General features: G+C 35.8%; 2 protein-coding genes across 8 annotated transcripts; both read left to right on the top strand.

The window, feature by feature from the left end:
• The first annotated feature begins 803 nt into the window (after window positions 1-803).
• On the top strand, window positions 804-10,064 carry LOC127971541 (stromal interaction molecule 2). 6 transcript variants are annotated; one of them, XR_008156888.1, is made up of 12 exons: window positions 804-1,495; window positions 1,782-1,912; window positions 3,481-3,595; window positions 3,705-3,816; window positions 4,523-4,638; window positions 5,114-5,291; window positions 5,812-5,989; window positions 6,072-6,233; window positions 6,562-6,662; window positions 6,873-7,099; window positions 7,980-8,134; window positions 8,344-8,493. XR_008156888.1 is itself a non-coding variant. In XM_052574657.1 (11 exons), the coding sequence occupies exons 1-11, from the start codon at window positions 1,378-1,380 to the stop codon at window positions 8,535-8,537; spliced, it is 1,632 nt and encodes a 543-aa protein (XP_052430617.1). In that variant the 5' UTR covers window positions 804-1,377; the 3' UTR covers window positions 8,538-10,064. The 6 variants fall into 6 exon arrangements, 2 of the variants coding, with proteins under 2 accessions (XP_052430617.1, XP_052430824.1); XR_008156884.1 differs by having other exon boundaries at window positions 7,934-8,134; XR_008156880.1 differs by having other exon boundaries at window positions 7,928-8,134.
• Window positions 10,065-10,175: 111 nt separating this feature from the next.
• On the top strand, window positions 10,176-14,152 carry LOC127971750 (uncharacterized). 2 transcript variants are annotated; one of them, XM_052575078.1, is made up of 6 exons: window positions 10,176-10,942; window positions 11,930-11,974; window positions 12,062-12,439; window positions 12,728-12,874; window positions 13,002-13,039; window positions 13,181-14,152. In XM_052575078.1, the coding sequence occupies exons 2-6, from the start codon at window positions 11,938-11,940 to the stop codon at window positions 13,331-13,333; spliced, it is 753 nt and encodes a 250-aa protein (XP_052431038.1). In that variant the 5' UTR covers window positions 10,176-10,942; window positions 11,930-11,937; the 3' UTR covers window positions 13,334-14,152. The 2 variants fall into 2 exon arrangements, with proteins under 2 accessions (XP_052431038.1, XP_052430967.1); XM_052575007.1 differs by lacking the exon at window positions 10,176-10,942 and having other exon boundaries at window positions 11,715-11,974.
• Window positions 14,153-16,412: the final 2,260 nt, after the last annotated feature.

Below are 16,412 nucleotides of genomic sequence, written 5' to 3'. Positions count from 1 at the left end.
GACAGAAACATCAAATTGTAACATTTAGACACACACATATACAACTAAACTCATGTTTTAAAGTCAGCATCTCAAATGAGAAGCAAAGCTTCCATTACAGAATGACGACATCTGGCCACCAGGGGCATAAATGAGATGATGTTTCTCATATTCACTTTGAAGTGAGTTAGCCCTGAATTACAATGACAGACACCTGTCACTTGTACATGTTTCAAGGGCCAAGCGTTTCCCCCCACTGCTTGGCATCCACTCGCTCATGTCCCAGATTTATTTTTAGACCATATGAGGTTGTTGAGGTGTGACTTGAATCTTTATTTCTGTTGCTGTTTCTGAGTGTATGAGTCTTCGACCATGTTTATCTGACAGGGATCTAAATTTAATCCTGAGACCAGGATTGTGTGTGAACATTGTGTGTCTGTGTGTGTGTGTACATATGGGCCTATATGAGAGAGCAAATGTGTTGTTTCACTGTGAAAGCCCCATAAATGGAAGATTCTTGAATAGGATGCTTATTAATAAAGTTAATTAGCCTAATAGATTAAATTGTCATAATTCTCTAGTTGGGTTTAGAGATGCCCCCAAATTAAAAAATTCCTTAATTTATTCCAGCATGTTCCAAACCCGCAGCAGTTGCTTTTTCTATAAAATACAAAAAGATATCTTGAAAACCATTTCTGCAGTTATAATGCATACAATCACGTAACCTAATTGATATTCATTATCCACGTTAACTTCTCAGCAAATTAGTGTAGGCTATTTTGCACGCGGCACGCAATCTAATTAATATTCATTAGTAAATTCGCTGTTGGCGTTGGAAGCGCAGACGCACGGAAAATGCGAGCACAAAGTTTGGTGACATTAAGTAACTAGAACACTTTCATGTACACCCAAATATTTCTAGAGAGAAGTACTATCGCTTCATAAGGATCTTCGTTCATAAGGAACTGACTTCAGAAGGACTTCTGTTCTGTGTCATCGTATTTTTATTTTTTGACTCCGTGTTTTGAAGGCGGAAGAGTTCTCTCGTTAAACGTTTTCCAAAGTCATGTTTATTATTCGGTTTCCTTTGTTCCTCTTTTGCTTTGGGACGTAACAAGGAAGGCTTTTTATTATTTTTATTATTTAATTTTCAAAAAAAGAAAAGAAAAGAAAAGAAAAGTGGATATATCTGTCTTTTTAAATGTTTTGTTTATTCTTTGGGGTTGCAAACAAAGATTTCTAACGTTTTGTCGTTTTTTCTGAAATTCCCTCACTGTTGCTTTGATAACCGGCGCTCCAAACCTTTTCTTGGAGCTGGATCTGTTTATAACATCAATATCACGTAACGCTGCATTTGGATACACATGTGTTTTTTAAATCATAGACAGTAATTGGCACATGAACCCTGCGATGCACAAGTTCTGCTTTAGCGTACTGCTGCTTCTGCGCGGACTCATCTTCTGCGTCTGTTCCAGAGATGACCCTGGACTGTACAAGCACACAGCTGTGTTCTCAGGCACGTGTGCACGATCAAATACAGGCTATACAAATGTTAGTATTCATGTTTGTATTCGCTAATCCTCAGCATGCCCCTTTGCATTCTGAAGATCCATGCAATTTGCAGTCAAATGGATAAGAACAAGAGCAGTTAAAACTGTTTAGGAAATATTCTGTAGCTGATCATAACTAGAAAACTAGAAAAATGTATGTAGTAAAAATGTATTATTAATATAATTATTATAATACAAACCTATTGGTGAAATAGTGAAACATCGAACTCCTTTGTCCAATTTTCATAACAGATCCATGTCTGCAAGTGAGCCCTCCATGTATGACAGAGGCTGACCGCTTCAGCCTGGAGGCTCTTCAGCACATCCACAGAGACATGGATGACGATCAGGATGGAGGCATTGAGGTGGAGGAGAGTGTCGAGGTAATCAACATTCACAGATGTTACAATCACAAGTCAGAAAAAAGTTTCCTCACACCTGAAGGGGAATCCTGCAGGGTTTCCACACCTTATGGCCAATGCATTTTAATGTCACAGTCTTACAGATCTTAACTAGAAAATGTATTTGAGAATAACAGTAAAAATGTATAGAATGTTCAATTACTTTTCAAAAACTGGGGCTGGATGATTCATTGAAATAGACTAAAATTGCATTATGGCTTTGTGTGTTTATTTCAAAGGTTGCAATTCAATTAACTAAATAAATATGTGCTCCATTTTTCAATGTGAATCATGATGTTAAACATTTGAAAATGAAGAAATTAAGATCAGTATTGCAATTTTACAGTTGTAATGTAATATAAAATGACTTTTATATTGAAATATTACAAGGTAATACTTCTTATTTTAGTTTTTATTTAGTAGGCAAATTTTTATATTTTATTTAATAGTAGTAGTGACAATAATAATAACAACAAGAATAGGGAGGTAAAACTGATAAATAATCACTCAGTTTCATCCAAATTGTGAAGCCTCCAAAACAAACAGAGCAGACCATGAATTCTGCTGTGAATATTGAAACATACAGTATACAACAATACAAAACAACAGCTTCTAAAATGCAAACTGTACAAATCCTTTACATTCTATTTGTATTATACATGTAAATACATAAAGATCATTTTGAGACTCTAATCCCAGCCATACCATAATCAAACCACTTCTCAATAGTTACAGTATAACATATGAAAAATCTATTATCGTGACAGCCCTAATCATACATATCACGGTTATTGTGGACATAAGAATTCGATATATCATGATATAAAATCATTGGGGGCGGGGGTGGATGGATATCAGTCAAATAATTTTTATAGTATTTTATTAGTAATATGTTTTGTAAGGATTTTTATAGATAATACTAATCCCGTGCGAATAGGGCTGGTTAGTAAAATAATGGCAACTTACTCTGATGAACACGGCTCTCCTTGGAGTAGTTTAGCTACTCTGTCTCTAGTGTTTTTTTTTTGGGGTGGTGGTGGTGTAGCACAAATGTTGTGAGGTCTAAAGATTAATAAACTCAGCATAATTATTTTGGTATGTCTGTGTGAGGTTTGTGTAATTGCTGAAGTGTTATGCCAAAGCACCCTCGAGCTCCTTTCTTAAGCCTGTTGGGCAATTTAGAAACACATGTTTCCATCCAGCACCTCAGACAAACTGTTCAGCCTTGGCTCTTGGAGAACATAGCAGAGGGGGATGAGTTTCCAAGTAATGTCCTGAAGTACGTCCCTGTCTCTGGTATTGGGTTTCTTTTCCTTGTTGCTATAATGTAGATAGGAAGATTGAAGCAGTGAAGAATCCTGGAATCACATGGTGCATCTGATTACAGTAGCGACAGACAGAAACACATTCACAGACACTTGAGCTCTTTTGATCTTGAATGCTTACTCAGGTGTTGTTTTAAATGTGTGTCACTGCATTTGTAGGTTTTGGCTGTCTGAAGGTAATTTCAAACAATTTCTCATGCATCCACAACTCTTCTTTGACTGTAGTTCATCATTGAAGATATGCAGCAACAACAACAGGCAAACAAGCACAGTAAACTCCATCACGAGGACCAGCATATCACTTTGGATGAGCTTTGGAAAGGCTGGAAAACTTCTGAGGGTAAGATGGTCTCAATGATTGAGTCTTAGTATGTTCTTGACGTAAAAATAGTCACGTTCTGCGGCTGCCACTCTTTTGGTTCTTTCACTGCTTTCTTTCCCTCTGTCAGTTCATAACTGGACTCAGGAGGATGTCTTGAGGTGGCTAAGAGAGTTTGTTGAGTTGGCTCAATATGTAAAGGGTTTCAAAGAGCTGCATGTCAATGGGAACACCTTGCCCAGGTGAGACAAATCAAGACCGAACCGAATGAAAATTCAACAGTTCTCAACAGTTAAAACCATAAAAGGCATATAAATCTTCAGTGCTAATCATTTTAGTTACAGTATACTTTTATATATATATTTTAAAAAAAGCGCCAGAAATCACAGAAAACAGACTGAAAATGTTATAATGCAAATGTAAATGATTACAGTGAATATAACTACAGTTCAAAAGTATAGGGGTGATATGATGTCTTAAAAACAAGTCTCTTATGGTCCCCCAGGCTGAAATAATGTGAGAGAAATATACAGTAAAAGCAGTGAAATATTAATATGATTAAAAATAACCGTTTCAGTTTTAATACATTTTTAATACTGATGGAATACTGAATTTTCAGCATCATTACTCCAGTCTTCAATGTCACATGATCCTTTAGAAATCATCTAAAATCATTCTGATTTGCTGCAAAACTTTGTAAACTTTTTTTTTTTATCAATGATGTGCTGCTTTTTTGTAAAAAAAAAAATAAAAATAAAAATAAAAGAACACCCCCCCCCCCAGGATTCTTGAATAGAAAGTTCAAAAGAACAGTATTTATTAAAAACAGAGATCTTTTGTAACATAAATGTCTTTACAGTTAATGCATTTAGTCAATTGCATTGATTACAAACAATAAACAGCTATATAAAATGATACAGCTAATAGTTTCTTGTTTTGCATTTACAGAATTGCTGCCAATGAGCCATCATTTATGAGCACTTGTCTGAAGATCCAGGACCAGCAACACAAACAAAAACTTAAGCTCAAAGCTCTGGATGTAGTGCTGTTTGGCCCACCTACACGTATGTGTCAACTTTACATATATTGACATAAAATGTAGGCTTATTATTTTTAAAGAACCATTTTCCAAGCTCTCTCAGGATATGACCACTTATTGTGAAAATGAATTAGGAAGTTAAATTGCTGCACTAAAAAACTCCTAAATTTGGTCTTTTTGCAGTGGTTCAGTGCATTGATTGAATTGTATGCACTTTATGCTTCAGTTGCAAATCAGATCATTAAATGACTGAAGCCATGGTATAATAAATTCTGATCAAACAGCCGTGGCTTTTTAAATGTCATTATTATATATAGTTCTGCATTGCATTGCATGTGAAATCAAATATCCGCATGCACGCCTGTTGAGAACACACAGTAGAATGACTCTCTCACAGTGTAGAATATATTCAGCAGATATCCAGTCAACAGGCGAAATAAACACACAGATGTCACATGATATATTTATTGGTTGTCTGACTAATATTCCCTTTGCTCCAGGACCCCCATACAACTGGATGAAAGACCTGGTTCTGATAGTGTCAGTAGTAATGGGTGTTGGTGGATGCTGGTTTGCACAAGTACAGAATAAAGCATCTAAGATACATATAACAAAGATGATGAAGGACCTGGAAAGCTTGCAGAGAGCTGAACAAAGCCTCAGAGACATACAGGAGCAGTGAGTACATCTTCTAGATTCCCAAATCCCCACATTCAGCATCAGTTTGAACCATATGAGTATTCCCCAAAATAAATAAAGCTGTTTTATTTGCACTTGATTCAACAAGTCACAGTTTATAATTGTTCATAATTCAGACTAGTAGTAGTTTTTGCTGGTCTAATCTTCTATTATGTTATATTAAAAAACCGACCGACCCTAAACTTTTGAACATTTGTGTATGGTATATATGTTTAAAAAATATTTTAAATATTTTGAAAAAAGTTCTAGCACTAAAATACTGAGGTCCTTGATTAGGAAACCTCATTAACCATCAACATTGCATTTACCCTAAAGAGCAGCAAAAATGGGTCAATATTCAAAATATTATAAGAATTCTTTTAAAATGCATAATTCATTTTTAAACCCATTTATTTAAATCATAAGGAATCAATTCACTAAAATAAGACTTCCAAACATAACATACAAGCGAGAGTGACATTTGAGCACAAACACCGCATTTTGTATGTGTTTTGAAAAGGTTGGAAAAGGCCCAGGAAGAGAAGCGCACCGTGACGGTAGAGAAGAAGAATCTAGAGGAAAAGATGAGGGATGAGATTCAGGGTGCCCAGGAAGAGGCCTACCGCCTGCACAAACTCCAAGATGGAGCAGTGAGTGAACTCACCCGTCTTCGGTATGCAGAAGAAGAGCTCGGACAGGTTAGGATCTGCATGTCTCACTGTTAAACATCTCCCAGCAAGACTCCACTACACCTGATGGTTCTCTGTGCTCCTTGTAAAGGTGCTTGATGCATTGAAGAGGGCCGAACAAGACATGCAGACCCTCTGGTCTGTTCCTGAAACTTTTCAGCTGTGGCTACAGCTCACCCATGAGGTGGAGGTCCAGTACTACAACGTCAAGAAGCAAAGTGCAGAACAACAACTCGTTACAGCTAAAGATGAGGTATTTTAGAGATGAAGATGTATTATCATGCATGGGATCAGTTTGAATCATATTTTCAAGTTTGAATTAAAGCAATCGTTCACCCCAAAATGAAAATTTGATGAAGAATTACTCACCCTCAGGCCATCCAAGCTGTAGATGAGTTGGTTTGTTCATCGGTACAGATTTGGAGAAATTAAGAATTACATCACTTCGTCTGCAGAAGAAACAAACTCATCTACATCTTGGATGGCCCGAGGGTGAGTAAATTCTCAGCAAATTAAACATTTTTTGTAAACTATTCATAAAATATTTACAGTGTAGAATTATTTATTCACTTTTTGCACAGGCTGAGAAGATCAAGAAAAAAATGAGTTCTGTGTTTGGTACACTACATGTTGCTCACAGCTCCTCACTGGATCAAGTGGATCAGAGAATTCTGGAGGCCAAGTAATTTGTTTTATCACATTTAAAACGTTCATTCCATTGCCATTCTGACAAAATAATGCAGTCAAGTATATCAAATTGTCAGTGTTTGTCCAAAAGATTTTGGGAGTTTGGGTTTGTCTATGCTAAGTTTCATATTCAATAGGGAATACGAAGCATAAGTACACTTACATAAGTATGGGCTTACATTGACCTGCATGTATTTTGTTAAAGGAATGCACTAGCAGAGGTGACTGCTTGTCTACGTGAGCGTCTGCACCGATGGCAGCAGATTGAGAGCTTTTGTGGTTTACCTGTGATGAAAAATGCAGGCCTACCCAGTCTCACTGCTTTACTCTACCCAGACCCCAACTGGATTCTAATGCCCCGGGCTGCAATTCAGTCCTATCAAGTGCCTGTTTCGGTGGAGGACATGGAGGAGGAAATGCAGCAGATTCCTGGTTGGTACTTGTGTCTTTTCTTTATTAGTTTATTACAGTTTCTTTTTTTTAATGTTATATATATATATATAAGCTGAGTGAATTAAATATGTCAACCAATGAGAACATTAAAAAAAGTAAAAAGCTGTCAGAGTTTTCTGACTGATAAAAAAAAAAAAAGGTGCATTGCTCATCTGGTTGCAGGAAACCCAAAACCCAGAAATGCACTTGTGGTTCTGTTGTCATGCAGTCAATAGTTTTTTGAAAATGCTGGAAAAAAGTTTTTTTTCGAGTTTTATTCTTCAACATTGCATAGTAATACCCCAGTCAAGGGTTTCTTGCAAGGCTTTAGTCATCTTCAAAAGGCCGGTTTCTAACAAGTGGGTAAATGTGCTTAGAGAGTTTATCATTGACATTAACCATCATCAATTGTGGCCTAATGGTGATAGAGTCGGACTTGGAACCCAAAGGTCATGGATTAGAGTCTCGTGGGAGTAAATGACCAGTACTCCCATCCACCCTCAATACCACGACTGAGGTGAGACCCTCGAAAAAGGCACTGAGCCCCCAACTTGTCCTGGATTAAATGAAGAGCATAAACTCAGAGAATGGGACTCCATACTTGGCCACACATCGTGTCACTTTCTCTTCTGCCAATTGTATTTAGGCTTTACAATTCACACAAATTGTGCAAATTTTTTTAGATTATCAAAATGTGTAAAAATTACATTTGTTTTACTGCTTGTTTTCCATCAGGTAGAAAAACATTTCCAACACATTGCAGCGGATTTAAATAATTTTAACTGTTAGATTATTATAACAGGCATTAATTATTCATATACTTTTCAGTAACAGGTGCACCTCTGAAATGTTGCCCACGATCTCTGGTACGTTCTCACAGATCTGGGCCTATTGTGCCCATGCGATGACCCAGACCCATATCTGGGTCATCGTATCTCCTGACCCAGACCTCCTGATTACCATACTAACTCCAGTTCGCTGATATGGAGATGAAGAAGAAGAAGAGCATATCAAATTCTCCCCTCTTGTGAGACAGTATGTCAGCCAGAATTTTTGTCCTTTGATTATATATCGCATTGAAAAGAGCAGCTCAAAGATACTTAAAAATACTGTTACTTTACATAAGGTTAGCTAATGCATTAGGTATTATAAACTAACAATTTTTACAGCAATTTTTAATCCAGGTTAATGTTAATTTATGAATTTTTGTGTGAACATTTGCTGAGTGTCTCTCTTTCTGACAGGGAGTCTATGGAAAAATCTTCAGATACAGATTCTATCGGGTCCTCCATCAACAGAATGTACAGCACCCTTGATGTTTCTCCTCGAAGAAAATAAATTTTCTCTGACAGAATACCGCGAAAGATCTCCCTCGATGAACAAGAGTACAGCCCCTCCAGCAAGATCTCAGAGGAAGAAATGGATGAATCTTTGGTGAACATCTGAAGAAAAGTTTCACGATACGAACTAGACATAAATACTTCATCAAGAAAGACATCTAGAGATGAAACTGTTGACCATCCTAAACAACTGGGTAGAGGAGAAACTGAGGCTAGGATCGATTCGAGGAAATTACCCAGGGATCTACCTTTGGATTCCACAATGAGGTACTACTCTACAGAAAAAATATGTCCGGCAGCAATTAGCATGAATAGTCAGAGACAATGATCGCTTAAAAACAGAAAAGATCATATGGACAGTATTTCAAGAGTGATACCAGAAGCAGAGCTCAATATAGATACCACAAGTGGAACAAGATATTTAGATGCCTTAATGAACACAAATAACAGATATTTCAATGGATATGGCTTCAAAAAACATACTGAAACAGTAGTTTGAGAGAAGCAAATCCTTTAAAGAGAATAGGGAAATCCCCTCAAAAAAATCTCTCAAGATGAGTAAGACATAGCAATGGAGACACCACGAATGCAAAGCAAGATAGACAGATCTGTGGAAACTCCCATTGGTAAAATAGAGGGAGATGGTGGGTCTAACTGTGGAGGCTCCAAGTCATAAGATATGTCAGGAAGAATTCCTGGTTACGAACCCAAGACAGTTTGGCCTGCCTGACCTCATGCTCTGGAAACCAGCCCCAGACTCGCTCAGCACACTAGTGTATGACGGCATTCTAGAAAAGTCTTATGGGAACCCTCTCATGCCTAGTCCTGGTGATCTCAGTCATGCGTCTTCAGTGTCTTGCTCTTCCCAAAGCCTTCTCGGAAATGAAGGTCAATGTGCAAATTTGTTTTCTTCAGAATCTTGCAGTAAAGACAAGGGCAAGAAATCTTCAGAGCTCAAGAATATATTCAAAAAGAAAAAGGAAAAAGATAAAGACTCATAAAGGTCAACGACAAGTAGGAGTTCAAACACTTTTAAAAGGCCAAAGTCTCTTATAAAACTTGGAAAGCTGCCTTGTAAACAAGAACATAAGCACAGCTAAACATCCTGAATGGAGTAACCTGCTTTCCTTGCAAAAGTTTTTTCTTCGATAAGCAGGGCCCTCAGCTAAATGGATGCAATCTTGTGAAACAAAGACCAGAACTGCACTTTTCCAACTTGGATTCAGAGATACTGTATTACGTAAGATGTTCTGTCTAGAGATATTAATTGCACTTTTTTTTTATTGTGGATCTTTTTTATCATTTGGAATCATTTGCAATGTCATGGACATGTGGAGTTTTTGCTCTGATGAACTGAGAATTTTGAAAATCATTGTAGCACTAAAGACACAATCACAACAAGCACAACTTATTATTTATTTGATTTACTTGTTTTCACAAAATGTCAAAAAAGACAAAACCATATAGTTACTAAACATTTCCTAAGATACTGTATTTACAACAGGACTAGCAACATGTGTATATAAAAATATGAGCCTCATTCATAAATGTGTTTCAGTTTGTTGGGTTTGGTTCTAATGAAGCTAAAAAAAGAAGATAAACATGACATATTTGTGGAAAACTGAGATTCTTGTGATTCAAATTTTTTTTCCCTATAAACAGAATAAACCTCTGAGTGCCACATTTTCAAAAGAGACCAAAACCATGCGTATACTCCAAATGGGCGTTTTAGGGTAATTTTACAGGGGTTAACTGATGGACTGGAGTGGTGTGGATTATTGTGATGCTTTATCAACTGTTTGGACCACTGATCTATATTATATTATAGATCATTGGTTTGGACTCTACTTCTGCAGAAGATCAACTTATGAGCAAGTGAAGTAATGCTACATTTCTCCAAATCTGTTCCGATGAAGAAACAAACTCATCTAAAACTTGGATGGCTTGAGTTTGAGTAAATATTCAGCAAATACATTTTTTGGGGGGTGAACTATCCTTTTAATCAAAATGTTGATTAAACCTTGCTGGAAATGTGCATTATAGCAGCCAATGGTTTATAGATCTTAATCACCTTGAAAATAGCCATAAAAAATGTCAAGTCAAGTTAGTTTATTTTCCCAAATTTGCATGATTAAAATGACAAAGTTTGTGAATATTTTAGATAAAGAATGTGATTGGAAATGTTTCAAATATATACGATCTGAAGCAACAACAACAAAAAAAAGCTATTGGCCTATTTGTATCCAGAGATAGGTGGAAGTTGTAACCACAACATACTAGGTTGTCATACTTAGTTGTTGTCTGCTATTATTTTGAAAGAGCAACCACTTTGTTGGCTAATCTAAGACGTTCTGCCAGATTAAATATAGATCTCACTGGAAGCTCTTAGTCAATAGTTTGATTCTGCATTTTTCTTACTAATTTTAGAAATGTTTGATGTCAACAAAAAAGGGTTTTTTCCAGTATCTTTTGATGATTTAGAGCTGCAGGTTCTTGTAAAGTGGTAAGTCATTTGATGTTTAACCACAAATGTTTCCAGTGGTTATTATTTTTTATTTATTTTTTTCTGTTTCATTTTATGTGTGTTTGTTGATATATAGCTGTATTGTCTTCATTATTATTATTATTATTATTATTATTATAAAAAAGACTAATCAACTGCATATTTGAGGTCAAAAGTTTTAACCTGCAGACACTGTTTTTTTTTTTACTACGAATTCAAGTAAGCATGTTAAATTGTTTAATGCTGGAACAGGAAAACCACAACTTTCAAATCTCACTGCCCTAGTGCATTTAGAGCTAGCTTTGTTTAGTTGACAAGCCTGAATATGTGGGTAGCGGATATAGTTATGGAAACAAGCAATTGTATGTCATCATGCAGAGCAATACATACAGTATCAAAAGCAAAAACATTCTCATAAAACACATACAAAACATGCTCACATTCAACTATTTCAGACATTTAGAGCCCAAAGCAAAGATTCTAATCTTAACTGAAGAAAGAGTCATCACCAAAGTTCAGAGATTTTTAGAAAGTGGTATAACAGGATGTGACCGTATGCTTCCTGTTACAGACCGCTTTAATGTATTCACTGAAATTCTGCTAGGGGCTTTTATAATGAAAGGTAAATCTCAACATGTTGTCACTATATATATATAAATCTCAATTCAGCTTCAGTTAGGCAAGAACTGATTTGCACAAATGTGATGTGCTGGCAACAATATAACATCTGATGCATTTTTAAAATTTTAAAGATCACTTTCAAAGTTTTTTTTTTATATATACAATTTTACTTTAAGAGTTTTAGAAAATGAAACTTTCTTTGAGTTTAACAAGCAGATTTGTACTAATGAATTTGATAAAACCCAAAATCTAAGGAAAAGAAAAAATCCCCAACCTTTAAGCATTTCAAAGCCCTTTATCAGAAATCCCTCCCACCAGAGTCAGCCAGATGACATTTACACTGAAGACCCTTTTCTATCTTATCAGTCACCGAGATGGAGCGAGCAATAGTGATTGTCATCACGCTTGTATGTAAGTCTGTTTAAGTGTTTTTTTGCATTCTTTTGATTTGACTGACAGTCCTCTTTCATGTATTTGAGCTTGTATTTTCTTTTGCAGGTGTTTTGTTCTGTGAACAGCAGAGAGTCTTTGGGGCAGAAGTGGGCATGAGAGTTAAAGCAGGAGACAGCATTACTCTCTACTGTGACTGTGTCATGCCATTAGGATCACACATTTTTTGGTTGAGAAACTGCTCGCATGAACATCAACCATCTCTGTTAATAGAGGCTGATAACCTGTTCCAGGGGACATTTCCACGTTTTAATTTCGTGCTGAACAGCTCCAGTAACTCCTATGATCTACACATTACAAACTTCAGTGTCTCTGACGAGGGACTGTATTATTGTGCAATAAAAGAAAGAAAAGTATACGATGTACACAACATCGTAGGCTCTGAGTACCAGTATGGAAACAGAACGACTCGGTTATCTCTCTTGGGTAAGAAAATATCTTGGTGTTCTAGTTTATGTGGATAATATACTTAAAAAAAAAAATTTCATGAAATGGAAAAAAAAAGCAAAATAGCAGAAAAAATCTTGACACAAACCTCACTAGTATTTGTGAACATTCATCTACTACACTTTCCCAAAAGGATGTAATGTGTGAAAAAATATACAGATAGTAAACTAAAACATCCTTTAAAATATATATGCACCATAAAATATGTGAAACTAAGAATACGTCTATATAAAAATGTGTACTTACTTTCACTTGTGTTCCATTAAGAACCAGCGTCTCCTCACGCTGAGAGGTTCAACAGCACCTCCACACCTGTATCAGAGCCCTGCTGGAACCCGCTGTTCAGTGTGTGTCCAGTGTGTGTTCTCCTCTTCTCCGTCTGTGTTCTCTGCCTCTGTCGGAGGAAAACTACAGGTGATCTTTCACTCCTGAACTCAATTATGATGTGTCAGACAGCAGCTTTGTCATAAAATGTCACAATTGTAGAGGTTTGTGAACAATGAAATGTTATTTCATCTGAATTAAGCTATTTTAATTATAGTTGCTGCAGCAACACAGACTGAGAACAGATATTACAAGGTACTGCATCACATGTGTATGACATCCCAGCATAATTTTTTTTTCTTTGTATTTTGTATAAGTACTATATATATATATATATATATATATATATATATATATATATATATATATATTTATTTATTTTTTTTTTTTTCACAGGGTGAAGATGAAGTGAGCTACGCCTCACTGAACACACTTTCCATGACTGCAGTGAAAACACAGACACTGCAGAATTCAGATTTCTGTACTTACACTGAGGTCAGAACCAAAAGAACACAAAGAAAGGATTCTGGAACCCACTATAGGGCTTGAACTATTTCACCCCTGGTAAACGAAATCCTGGCTCCTTGCTTCACAATTCACACTGTTCATTATAATTAAACCAGGGATTATAAATCATGGGTATTCAGAAACGGATGTGCATTCCGAAACCATGGGTTAATGTTCTCATTTGCATATTTGCGGTGTCAGTGTCATTGTTTGGACGAATGCAGCACCTGACCTGTTTAAATAATGACTCTAGCTTTGCGCAGCCTCATACTTTATATTTCAGACTTGCTTTCAAGCATTGTAAGAATAAAACAGGCTCTTCTTTATTTCAATACAAATATATGCAATACAAAAGCCTTTATTGACTGTATGTGTTACTTCACTTAAATATTTACCAGTCGCCACTGTGTAAATATTACCATTGTGAATGCATTTTATGTAGATTTAGTCAAATCCAATGTTCCCAACATTTAAAAAAATATATATATTTCTTAAGAAAAAAAAAAAAAATTCTGCTGGGAGGACATTTGAGGCCACCTGAGAATAATCAAATTTATTTATTAATTATATTATATTTTATTCTTTAGAAGCAGAAAAAAGAAAAGAAAAAAAATCTAAATAAAGAAAACAAGATAACAAAATACACATATTTAAAACCAAACACACACACACACACAGAGAAAACCCGGATTGTCTCTATTAACAAATATATACAACATAGGCCTCAGAATTGTTTTATAATAGCAAAAACATTCTTTATACCAGACCTGTACACACACACACAAGCAAACTTTTAACGTCAGTGTGCTATTTATATTTTATTTGACCCTTGATGTAACTAAATGATGAACATTTTTGGGTACCTGAAAAAAATATTTTTTACACTGCGTTACCAAGACATATTAAAAATCATAAAAAAAATACATATATATACACATGTATATATATATATATATATATATATATATATATATATTACACAGAACAGCTCAATTCTTTATAATATGGGCTAATAATGTAATATGAACAAAATGAAGCAGATATTGTCCATGAATTCCCTTTTTGATGTCAATTATCTATTGGGTATAAGATAATATAAGGTAATACAATACAATATAGGCTAATATAATAAACTATAAATCGAAACAAGCATTTAAACTGAATAGCAAACAAACTGAAGCTTTTAAACTGAGATCTATAATATATACAGTATTGTTCAAAATAATAGCAGTACAATGTGACTAACCAGAATAATCAAGGTTTTTAGTATATTTTTTATTGCTACGTGGCAAACAAGTTACCAGTAGGTTCAGTAGATTGTCAGAAAACAAACAAGACCCAGCATTCATGATATGCACGCTCTTAAGGCTGTGCAATTGGGCAATTAGTTGAAAGGGGTGTGTTCAAAAAAATAGCAGTGTCTACCTTTGACTGTACAAACTCAAAATTATTTTGTACAAACATTTTTTTTTTTCTGGGATTTAGCAATCCTGTGAATCACTAAACTAATATTTAGTTGTATGACCACAGTTTTTTAAAACTGCTTGACATCTGGGTGGCATGGAGTCAACCAACTTGTGGCACCTCTCAGCTGTTATTCCACTCCATGATTCTTTAACAACATTCCACAATTCATTCACATTTCTTGGTTTTGCTTCAGAAACAGCATTTTTGATATCACCCCAAAAGTTCTCAATTGGATTAAGGTCTGGAGATTGGGCTGGCCACTCCATAACATTAATTTTGTTGGTTTGGAACCAAGACTTTGCCCGTTTACTAGTGTGTTTTGGGTCATTGTCTTGTTGAAACAACCATTTCAAGGGCATGTCCTCTTCAGCATAGGGCAACATGACCTCTTCAAGTATTTTAACATATGCAAACTGATCCATGATCCCTGGTATGCGATAAATAGGCCCAACACCATAGTAGGAGAAACATGCCCATATCATGATGCTTGCACCTCCATGCTTCACTGTCTTCACTGTGTACTGTGGCTTGAATTCAGAGTTTGGGGGTCGTCTCACAAACTGCCTGTGGCCCTTGGACCCAAAAAGAACAATTTTACTCTCATCAGTCCACAAAATGTTCCTCCATTTCTCTTTAGGCCAGTTGATGTGTTCTTTGGCAAATTGTAACCTCTTCTGCACATGCCTTTTTTTTAACAGAGGGACTTTGCGGGGGATTCTTGAAAATAGATTAGCTTCACACAGACGTCTTCTAACTGTCACAGTACTTACAGGTAACTCCAGACTGTCTTTGATCATCCTGGAGGTGATCATTGGCTGAGCCTTTGCCATTCTGGTTATTCCTCTATCCATTTTGATGGTTGTCTTCCGTTTTCTTCCACGTCTCTCTGGTTTTGCTCTCCATTTTAAGGCATTGGAGATCATTTTAGCTGAACAGCCTATCATTTTTTGCACCTCTTTATAGGTTTTCCCCTCTCTAATCAACTTTTTAATCAAAGTACGCTGTTCTTCTGAACAATGTCTTGAACGACCCATTTTCCTCAGCTTTCAAATGCATGTTCAACAAGTGTTGGCTTCATCCTTAAATAGGGGCCACCTGATTCACACCTGTTTCTTCACAAAATTGATGACCTCAGTGATTGAATGCCACACTGCTATTTTTTTGAACACACCCCTTTCAACTAATTCAACTAATTGCCCAATTGCACAGCCTTAAGAGCGTGCATATCATGAATGCTGGGTCTCATTTGTTTTCTGAGAATCTACTGAACCTACTGGTAACTTGTTTGCCACGTAGCAATAAAAAAATATACGAAAAACCTTGATTATTCTGGTTAGTCACATTGTACTGCTATTATTTTGAACAATACTGTATATATATATATATATATATATATATATGTTTATAGTGATGTACGGTCTGTTTCTTTTCTGTACTGTTTTATTTTTTATATACAATTGATAACTACTTCTTACCCATGCAGATGCAGGACTGTTGTAGAAAATCACAGAGCAAACTAATTTAACATATATTTATTGAGATTTATTTTTTTATCTATTTCTTTTTGAGTGTTTTATTTTGAATAAAGTTCTCTAGAAAGGGTTTGTTTAGACTCCTCTGAAACCACAAAAGATTTCCACTTGAGCATGCAACA

The sequence above is a fragment of the Carassius gibelio genome, chromosome A1 (assembly GCF_023724105.1).
Source record: "Carassius gibelio isolate Cgi1373 ecotype wild population from Czech Republic chromosome A1, carGib1.2-hapl.c, whole genome shotgun sequence".
Lineage (NCBI taxonomy): Eukaryota > Metazoa > Chordata > Actinopteri > Cypriniformes > Cyprinidae > Carassius > Carassius gibelio.
The sequence above is the reverse complement of the archived record's forward strand: the minus strand, read 5'-3'. Positions and strand labels throughout refer to the sequence as shown.